The 11,138-nt window shown below is 38.3% G+C and overlaps 1 protein-coding gene across 1 annotated transcript; it reads left to right on the top strand.

The window, feature by feature from the left end:
* The first annotated feature begins 1,026 nt into the window (after positions 1 to 1,026).
* LOC103067634 (stromelysin-1) lies at positions 1,027 to 10,818 on the top strand. Its single transcript, XM_007434737.4, has 10 exons — positions 1,027 to 1,137; positions 1,573 to 1,817; positions 3,723 to 3,871; positions 3,956 to 4,075; positions 5,825 to 5,986; positions 6,483 to 6,633; positions 6,948 to 7,081; positions 7,874 to 8,033; positions 8,769 to 8,872; positions 10,574 to 10,818. Exons 1-10 carry the CDS (start codon positions 1,027 to 1,029, stop codon positions 10,675 to 10,677), a joined length of 1,440 nt encoding a protein of 479 aa, XP_007434799.2. The 3' UTR covers positions 10,678 to 10,818.
* Positions 10,819 to 11,138: the final 320 nt, after the last annotated feature.

Here is an 11,138-nt window from a genome sequence, read left to right as displayed (position 1 = left end):
TGGCCGTTCCAAAGGTGGGTCAGGATCAGTCCTGGATCAACTGGATCAACTCCTGTATCTTTTCCTCACCACCCTCAGCTTCATGAAAGCAAGCCAGTAGTACTTTGGAGGAAGTACACGTTCAGCCATTTAATCCCCCCACCATATTATGTTTGCTTTCTAAATTAACTGGCTGCCATTGAAATCAACAAAGTGCGATTCCAGTTATGCAAAAAATCACCAAGAAATAATATTTCTTTAACCTTTTTTTCCTAGTGGCTGATATTTCATAGTAAAACACTGTGACTGATCGGCTAATGTACTGAGGACATTTGGTATTTTGTGGTTTGTTCTGGTGAAAAGAAATATAGATTTTGAAGATCTGAAACAGGATTTTCATTTTATACTAATCGTAGACTTTTTATTAGGCTTTCATACTGATAAATGACAGAACATTCCAACAGTTTCTACTGGGCTCCTAATGAAAACATCTAACACTTCTAAAAGTAAAGATATTGTTGAAAATTATCCCTATTTTCATAGCCTGCATTATTACTTTTTTTAAAAAAATGTTTACATACCAATGTTTCATTCAGGTATTGCTACAAACAATTGTATCAATTAATTTAAACAAACTAAATAAAAATCACCGTGATGGCCAAATGTTTATCAAAAGGTAACGTCTATCATGGTAAAAAGCAAATAACTTAAAGTTATTTGATTAGAAGGAATGACTATTACCCAACCTTTCAATGAAGGGCACAACCTCAACCCTTGGGTGAAAAAATCCCATTTGATGAATCCCAGCTACCTTTGTTTGTAATTGCACAATAAGGTTAGTGCAGTCAGTATAGTGTGTCAGTCTAAGAGCAGCATTTTCTGCCTTTGACAAATCAACAAATGTTCTAATTCTGTGAGTCATTTTTTTTGTTGATTTTATGGAGCAGACATGAAGTATATATAGAGGAAAACTTAAGCCACATGCACAGATCTACTTCCAGAGGCTGAAAAGTTCTGGGACTTCACATTTGGAACACAGACGTGAACATGAAAATGAATTTGCTACTGACAGTTGCACTGTTTGCAACACTTGCTTGGTCTTTGCCCATCGTCCAAGAAACTGAGCAAATTTCGAAAAAGGACATGGAACTTGCTGAGGTAATGTTGATGGTAGTTCATAAATCAAGGATGGGGAATCTCTGGTCCTCCAGATGTTGCTCAGTTATATCTCTCAGTAGCTGAAACCTCTATAACTAAGGGTGAGAAATGTTGGGAATTTTAATTCAGCAACATCTGGAGGACCACATATTCTATACCTATGTGTAGTTATAAGCTTAGAGCATCTATATTTTGACTGGCTTCTCTGTAGCTTGCTGTCTAAGTTGGATAGAGTAATGTTTCTTGTTTGGTGGTTATGCTGTCTAACCATTATGAGTTGTCCTCCAAGTCATTTGAGGGTAACAGATTGGGGAAATTTGCAGTTGATAAATGTCCTGATTGCTTAGAACAAAGGCTAAGACTGGAAGAGTCATTTTAAAGCATGAAAACTGCATATAAGGGGAAAAACCTCTAAGCACTTTAATTCTATTTCAGAAATACATACAACATTATTATCCTGAATCAGAATCAACACTTGTGATAAAAAGCAAAGTCAAGAATGGCATTACTCCAGAAAAAATACGGCAGATGCAGGAATTCTTGAAGCTGAAAGTGACTGGCAAATTAGATACAAACACTTTGGATGCTATGAAGAGACCCAGGTGTGGCATTGTCGATATAGGGGAATACAACACTTTTCCTGGTTCACCTAAATGGGGAAAGAAAGACCTGACATACAGGTAAGAGCTGAAAGTCTTTTCTTGAATTTGAAATGCCACTTGAAGATCATTAAGACCACAGAGAGTTTTATGGTATCTTAGAGACTGACAAATGTGTTATCTCAGAAGCTTTTGTGAATTATAGTTTCTGATTCTTAGCAAGAATAGAATCCTATTGCAGGATGCAGATAGGGTGCAAGGTATTGGTGAATGAGTCCAATATTGAAAGCAAATGTAGATGGCATAAAATCCCACCATTGTTTGTCTTCGCTACTAGACGCCCAATGGCAGAATCAGGAAACTTAATTTTCCTTTCCTTTTTGTTGTTGTTATTGTGGATACATTATGAGAAGTCAGGAGATGTGGAACACTTCCACAGGATATCACTGCCACTCCCCAATCCCTCCAAATTGTTTTGAAGGCATCTGGGTGAGCTTTAAAGCCTACAGAATATCACGAGACAATCAGTGTCCTTCCATATGCTATTGCTAGTTTCTGGAGCAATGAAAACTCCACTACTCTACTCCTTGCAAAAAAGACAATAACATAAATTGCAAATCCCAACACAGATTCCCAGAACATATTTTGTACACATTTGTTTACCCATTAGCAAACACATTTGAGAAACAGGTATAAAAGGGTAGTGGTGAATCACCAAGCCATCATTACACTATCATTCAAAACCATACTGCTGGTGAACGCTAAAGGATATCATGCCAGCAAATTTGTAACCAGGCATTTTTCCTAATAATTGTAACTATGGTGGCATGAAGTTGCAGTGACTGGAATGGGGGGATCTGTTCTAAATAATACTTATAGAAATATGATGTTAATTGTTGTCTGTAAGGAAATGTGAGTAAAGATTATCTTGGAGCAACACAAATCATTTCCTGCCTGCCCCCCTCCACATTAAAGGGGAAGAAAATAATTTGCTAACACCCCTCCCTCTTCCAGGAGGCAGTTGCTGGGGGAGGGGGGAAGCATACATTCCCCTACCAAAAAGAAGTAATAAACAGATCCCAGATCAATCCCAGGTGCATTTTCCAATAAAATCAGAAGTGTGTTGGTGCATCCATTACTACACATTTTGTTACTAATGTCTATTTAGTACCTAATTCTACAGTTTTTATTTTCTGGGTATTGTACATGTCTAGAGCTGATACTGAGGTGGCACAAACAACCTGCAGTTATTTCCAGACCAGGATAAACTGGGGATAAAAGAAGTACAGATCCTTAGGGGGGGGGCATTATAAGATATTTAGGTATCAAAAATGAAACGAAGTCTACATTATCAAACTGAAGACTGGGCTATGAATGCAAATATTGTCCTGGGTCTAACTATCTTGGCACGAGCTGGCCTAGAAATAATTGAAATGAAGTGAGGTAGAAAGGCATACAACAGCAGCAACCCTGAATACCATGAGTTAGATGTGGCTGCACAGGTACAAGTGAGTCTTGTGGAATTTGCCGGTCTGTTTGCCAAGTTCAGGAACGAGTGAGAATCAGGTAAAATTACTGATGAAAAAAAAAAATAAAAGCAGAGGAGGAGAAATAAAATGGAATACCTTGGAAGGCCCATAAGTGGCACGCTACAACCCCGAGCAGGGGCACTTCCTACTTCATCCTACTGCTTGAAGTCTTACCTGCAAGCCTCTTCACACCACGATCATAAGATCTTCAGGATTTCTTGGCCATATTGATAATGGTTTCTTCTGCAGGATGTCTAGTTTACCATTTTTGATCTTCCTCTGTAATGCAAAACCAGAGATTATTGAATATATTTGAGGGCACATTCTCTATGTGTACTATGCCCCACCAAAATCTATTTCAAAGCAACATTTGTGAGTCTGTCTAATATATGTTTAAAAGTTGTCTCCTCATGTTTTGTATCAAACCTTCCTTTCATTCACTTATTACATTTCACAGTATTCTCAACTATACACCTGACATGGAACCCAGACATGTAGACTATGCGATTGAGAAAGCTTGGAAAGTGTGGAGTGATGTGACCCCCTTGACCTTCACCAGGGTTTATGGGAAACCTGCCGATATTGAAATCTCTTTTGTTACTGGAGGTAAGTAAATATCCATACAGTGGGTAAAGTAGCCTGAATTTCAGACTCAGAGGCTTAAAATATATCTTTGTTTTATTTTCTCAGCACATGGAGATGGTTTTCCTTTTGATGGAGAAGGTGGAAATTTGGCCCATGCCTTTTCACCTGCTTTTGGTGGAAATGCTCATTTTGATGAGGATGAATTCTGGGCAAAGGATTTGAAAGGTATTTTCCCCTTTAAACTTTTAAATGTTTGCATGTGTTTGAAAAATTGAAACACAAGATGTGTCTATATGTGTGTTGACAGAGATAGATGATAGACAGACAGACAGACAGATATATAGATAGATGATAGATAGATAGATATGACAGATTGACAGATGATAGAAGATAGAAGATAGACAGATAGAGATGATAGATGAGAGACAGACAGACAGACAAATAATGGATTTATCCTGAATCTGTGCCTAATCTGAAAGCAGCTCTGAAGTTAATTTCTTCAGCTTGTACGTTGTTTGCATATACAGTAGCTATACAAAACACTGCAAGTTTCCTAGTCTTCAATCCAATAAAATAATCATTATTCATCATACCGGACAAAGCAATGATCCATCAAGTTGAATAGCACTCACTAGCATTATATTGTAGCATGGCAATCCCCTCCCCATTTTTTGTAACTCACTGAAGAAAATCAAAAGTCAGAGTCAGAGTAATGGCCCTTTTTAAGGTCCTCAGATCCTTGAGTTGGAAAGGGCCCATGGAGCCCACCAAGTCCAACCTCCTGCTCTGCTCAGGAATCCAATTTAAAACAGATGCACTTGAACACACCCATTGGAAAAGTGCCCAGCAATTAAACCTAGTAGTTCACCAACGGGTATAATACCATATAGACTTCCTTGTGCAGCTATTTTCCAACAGTGTCTTTTAAAAACAAAAAAAGCAAAATAGACAAGTAGAGCATCATTCAAAATGAACCACTAAGACAAAAAATTAAAATGATAAAGGCCACTTTTGAAATCAAAGTTAAAATTCCAACAGAGTCCAGTATTTCCTATGAAAAATACGGTAGAATTGTATTTTACACACTGCTGTTATTAGATACGTGCCCATGCTTTTGTCCAAAACAAGATGTAATCTCCATCATCATCTAATGGGATAGCAGTTTCTAGGAAGCTGAAAGGACTGGAAAACCAACAACCAAATCTAACTATTTGCATGAAAATCTGCAATAGTAGTTTGGGCTGACAACTGCACTGTTGGAGTTTCTCTGGATGTCGCCCAATAAGTGGGGCATGATGCTGTTGGTTCAACATAATGTATTTCTGGCAGCAGGGAGTCCCAGTGCAATCTGTTTCCTAAATTTGCAAATAGACGCTAAAAAGCATCTTCCTTAAAAGGAATGTAGCAGGAGTTGCCTATTCCCATTCTCCTGATTCTGGCCTCCTCATTCTTTGTCGGAATCAATAAGAAGGATAAGAATAAAAGAGAACAATGGAAGTTTGAGATTTGCAGGCTTTTGGCCATTTCTGAAAGATCCTTTTTGCATATTAACCCAATATGCAAAGATGAACAAATCAGGCTACTTCAGTCAGTGTCAGGTTTGTTCATTCGCCTACCTGTTCTGTTTCTTCATTAATCTGCAGTCTAAAATGCATAAAACAACCACAGCAATGTATTTATTTTCTTTTTCATATATATTTGTGTTTCAAGATGTATCTTTTCAAACTTTTTTTTTTCCTAAGCTTCTGTGGAGCCAACCCCCCCCCACACACACACACACATTTACTATTTTATGGGAAATATATGATCTGATGGGTGGTGAGCTACCCGTGATGCAGATCAAGGATTCTGAGCCTGTTTATTTATTGGAATGTACATATATGGAATTCTTCAAGCCTTCTTAATAATGAATGATTGTTTGTTATGGTAAATATCAATTTCACAAGAGGTCCTCCTTTTCCTTTTCCTTTCTAGGAACAAACCTTTTTCTTGTGGCTGCTCATGAGTTTGGCCACTCATTAGGGCTTCAACATTCCAGCAATCTGGGGGCTCTGATGTTTCCCATCTACCAACCAATGGATCCCAGAGCCCTAAGACTTCACACTGATGACATTGAAGGCATCCAGAGCCTTTATGGTAAGTACAGATACCCAGCTGAAGACACTGGCAAATATTCCATGGGGGGGGGGGGTGAAACACTGCATTCAGAGTGAGTTTGAAAGGCTATGAAAAAAATTCACACAATTTTTGACATGCAGCTCATGCTACATTCTGAGGAACCATCCTGATAAAAATGTGGAACACTGTATGGCATGGCCACTTAGGGAGCAACCACCTTCTGAAAGATATGAAAGCTCTCCTTTTCCCTTGAGATGTAACTTAGAAATCCCATTTTCCAGATTCTTTTTCTAATTTATGATAAACATGTGAGAATATTGTATTATTAAAATCTAAATAGAAGCATCCCACACCACCTGCCATCTAGGCCAAATATGTATTAAACACTTGAAAGAGATTGAAAAGATATAACATGATGTCTACATCCCACTTCATGTCAACTGGCAGAAACTTCCTTGAAAATGTTTCTAAATCCCACTTGCCTTTTATTTCTTCTCATTCCCTCTTTTTCAAGGAGCCCCTGATGATTATGATGATTATGACAACACATCAGTAAACCCTACAGATGCCCCAACAGAAGTGCCATCAACAGAGCCTTGCCACCCCAACCAAGCTTTTGATGCTGTTACTTCTCTCAGAGGGGAAACCATGTTCTTTAAAGACAGGTAAATGGAGTGCAATACTCTGAAGCCATCTTTCTACCCCAGATGCCAGGGATTAAGCCAAGAACCTTTTATATTACACTCATGGGTCCAATGGCATCAAACCATAAGATGTCAAATGACAACACATGCATGATGTCATCACACAAAAGCCATAATTATGAACTTACTTCATAAAGACTTACATTATCATATCGCCATGCATCCGATTATTCTATCCCTACCCTAACCCCTGTTGCTTTCCCTGCAAATGTCAATGCAGGGTTCTCCCCTTGAGCTATGCTCCTTCTCAAGTTGTTTCTCCTCTATCAATGTAGTTACTTCTGGCGAAAGAATCCCCGCAGAAACGAGATTGAGAAAGATCCTATTTCTGCTTTCTGGCCATCTTTGAGCGGCGGTGTAGATGCTGCATATGAAAACAAAGACAAGGACATCGTCTTCCTTTTCAAGGGTAAATAATTCCCATGGATTCTTCTTTTAAATGTGAACAAAATGAATATTCCAAATTTAAAGCAGCTGAAGGAGGAGAGGATAATTAATAAGATGGCTGTGCAAGTGGCCATAGGCAGAATCTAACTGTTTTCCTTGAAAGCATAGCTACATGGGAAGCATAGGTGCAAAGGAAGCAACCATACATTGAATCACACCATTGGTCTCTGTAAACTGTAGCTCTTCAAGGGTTTCTGGCAGAAGGTTTTCCAGCTGTACCTGGAGTTCCTGAGCATTGAACTGAGACCTTCCCCCTGAAAGCAGTGTCTTCACTCAGGAAGTTTGTACAAAGAAGTACATTTCTTGACTGCTTTAATGATAAGACACTAAGATACATATCAAAAGCAATTTCAGGGGGGAACATGTGAGATACATTGTATAGTAGAAAATGAGCTAAAGATGGGCTCAGTATTGCCCCCATGGATTATTTTTTCCAGTCAGTGATCAAGGATAAATAACTTTAGTGCAGTAATGCTGTGACATCACCAATGTGGACTAGGATGGGATTTCTGTTTTGGTTTTTACTGTTTCCATCTCAAAAAGTAAGGGATTGCATTGATCAATTGATCAATAAATGTAATGATATTTCCACATTCTTATTTCTACTAGTCGAAGGAATGTCTTCCTTTGCAAAACTTCATGGATGCCTATATAACTCACTCTCTGAATTTGGAATATGGAGGTCCCCATCCCCCTAACCATATTTTTGTTCATTCTGACAGAAGTGTATGTTTTGTTATATTTTGTTTAACAGGACATAAGTATTGGTCTACCAGGGGAAATATTATAGAGCACGGTTTCCCAAAGAGCATCCAGAATCTGGGCTTCCCACATACAGTTAAAAAAGTTGATGCAGCAGCTTATGACAGAAGTTCAAAGAAAATATACTTCATTTCAGGCGACAATTATTGGAGGTAAGGGAAAAATGTCTATGTTACATGTATGATCTCTTTTAACCCTTTGCAACTAAAATACACAGAATGGACTACATTTGTCTTGATTGTTTTATGGGGATTGGATATAATTTTAATTATTCTCCACCACTGGGATTTTACCCTCTCAGGATCTCTTCTAGCAAAGTGGAACATGCTATGATTCACCTCTTTAGACAAAAGGTTAAATTGCTTTCAGCTTAAATTTTTGCTTTTGGCCTTACACTATACTCTTATACATATCTAGACTAGGGAAAGGGAGAGAGGGAGAGAGGAAGTTCACCTCACTGGACACACTGAAATGTAAGAGCCCTTGAGTAGGCTGAAGACCAATCTGGTCTATACTGACCATCTGTGTCATATGGCAAATGTCCAGATGCATCCCAAAAGCCTCATGGAAGTGAATATTTAGGTCATTGTTTTTACAATCATTAGATATGTATCCTTCCTTTCCTCCAGAAGCTTAAGGCAGCATAAATAACACTCTCCTTCTCCATTTTTTCTACAAAACTATTCTGTGGGATAGGTCAGGATGAGAAACATAGTAGTTCAAAGTCACTTAGTGAATTTCCATAGCTGAAAGTAGACTTGACCCCTCAACCAAATGCCATGCAACCTTTGATTCTAGAAGTAGTACAGAGCTAACAAGCATACCAATAGAGAAGACTATATGAATTCTTGAAGCCATTTGAATGTCTAAATCATTCATTTCTTTAGGTATGATGACAAGAAGAACTCCATGGAGCAAGGGTATCCAAGGAAGATAACAGCTGACTTCCATAACATTGGCTCCAAGGTGGATGCTGCTTTTATAGATAATGGTAAGATCACTTGTACTGACATAATCAATAATCAGTTGTCCATTCAAAATGATAGACAAGAATCACTTTTTAAATTTCTTTATGACAAAGTGATGTCCCCAGAAGGGTTTGGGGTATTTGTTTTTGATTTCATGGGGACTTTGGAGGAAGTTAAGGCTATATTACTCCATGGTCACCTCCTTCAAAGTCAAACATTGTCACATCAAAGCATTTCAATAGTGCTATCTTGGGTGGCTCTGAAGGCAGCAAACTAGAGGCTGGAGGGCTTCTGGCTTCCTGCTAGCCCTGAGTTCTCAGTCCCTGGCATTATGGCACATTAACCTGGCTACCTCAGAATTACTATTTAGCAGAGCATAGCCAGGGATCTCAAGATGCCACTACATGTCTGTGAACTAATGTTCTCACCCTTTCTCCCCATATGGGGGCTAGTCAGTTTTAAGGGCCAAAATGGGTGCCTCCTGCCTTTTTACAACTTAACATCCCTGAAAAAAAAATCAACCAAATTTAAGATGGGTTTGGGTTCTCGTTTGCCACAGCAGATGGCAGCACCTTTCTAATACTGACTGATCTTGAAAAAACTAAGCAGAGTCAGAACTCTGTGGGAGAGTTTATATGGGATTTTAAAATGGTGTAATGCAAATAAATGAAATGTTGGGTTGCCCACTCCTAATCTCAAACATACTTTCCTGGAACTCTGGGAATTATGGAATTAAAGGTGACCATGCCGAATTTCAAGAAGGGTAGATCTTGAAAAAAGATTAAGCATCCTGTAGCTGTCAGTTATGAAATGGGAAGACGCTATATGTCTGATACAATGTGAAGGTCTGTGGAAATTGCCCTAGGTTTACAGGCAACTTCTGTTCTCATAAGTGGTCTCAATGTTTCTTCATCTCAAGGAGAAGCCTCTCCAGTAGATTTCAAAATCTGTAATTTCCACATCTTACGTAAGCTCCTTCTCCACCATCATTCTCTTTGATCACTGAATCTCCCCAACAGAAGAGCTTCCAAACTGCAGAGTTACACCCTTTATACACAGAGAGTGAAAAACTATCTTCAGCAGCTAGCATATTCCAAACTACACAAAAACTCTGTGACTTACTAAATCTCATGGTTTCCAAAACGTACAAAATTACTGAAAATCTATCAACTGAATTTTTTAAGAACCATTCCAGTGTTGAATGCCTCCTATTGATTCACCTCTGTGCATATTTAAATGTCCTTAGGCAACCATTATAACTAGCACTGCCAGTTCCATTTACTCACCATAAACTTTGGGCATAGCTCCAAGAACAAAAGTTGCTACTGAGGTGTAATTTTAATGTGATAGAAGGGGGAAATTATTAAATGTAATCATGTAAACTACTTTCAATTTAATTTTAATTACAGTTGACTTCTAAGTGAAACAAAATCAAATTGAATGTTTATCTTGGCCCCATGAATTTATGTGTCCAGGCCCAACCTACTTTGGGGAGAGCACACGCGCTTCCAAGTACAGCCCTCATTCTGAAAAAAAGAATACACTAGAATAGTGCATCAGTGTGAGAAGGCCAGTTCCTCATTTTAATTATTATATCCTACATGTTTTAGGGATGCTGGTAAGATTCCATTAAAACTGAAAAGGAAACAAGAAAGATGAAAGTATCATAAAAGTTGCTGGGAATTAATGCACCTGTTTAATTCACAATCTTGTTACTCCTTTAGGACATATCTATTTATTCAGTGGCTCAAAGCAGTATGAATTTGAGTCTGAAACCAAAAGATTTCTGGGCCTAAAGAAGAGCAACAGCTGGTTGGGTTGCCAGTGATATGACAGAAAGAAGAGAAATGAGGCAAGAATTGTGGAATCCCTTCATCCTATGCCTCAAGAACTAGCTGGTGTTGTAGGTTATGGTCATTATCTGGTCTATCCTGTGTTTGTGAGCCATAGAAACACTGATAATGGTGTTTTCATAAAGGAGACATTTCAAAATTGAATTTTAATTTAATGTAACTTATTACAAGATATTATTTGTTAAAATGTGTTATTAAAATATGTTTCTGAATAAGATCATCTTAGTTTATTTCTTTTTTGGAAAGTCAAGATGTGTGGCCTCATCCTACCACATGGTGCCTCTGGGAAGAAATTCTTCTCACATCACCCATCTGTACCTGCCTACTGGGAATAATGCTTCATTCAATCAGAGAAGGGGGTTCTGTTTTTTATATCATACCCCTCCCTCCAAAAACCTGATTACTCCTTTTGGGCACTACCACACTCTATATGATT

This window comes from Python bivittatus, unplaced genomic scaffold, assembly GCF_059951505.1.
Source record: "Python bivittatus isolate LINGU-HERP-01145 unplaced genomic scaffold, Pbiv_v1 ctg000340_np1212, whole genome shotgun sequence".
Classification (NCBI taxonomy): domain Eukaryota; kingdom Metazoa; phylum Chordata; class Lepidosauria; order Squamata; family Pythonidae; genus Python; species Python bivittatus.
This window is presented reverse-complemented; position numbering and strand designations above follow the sequence as displayed.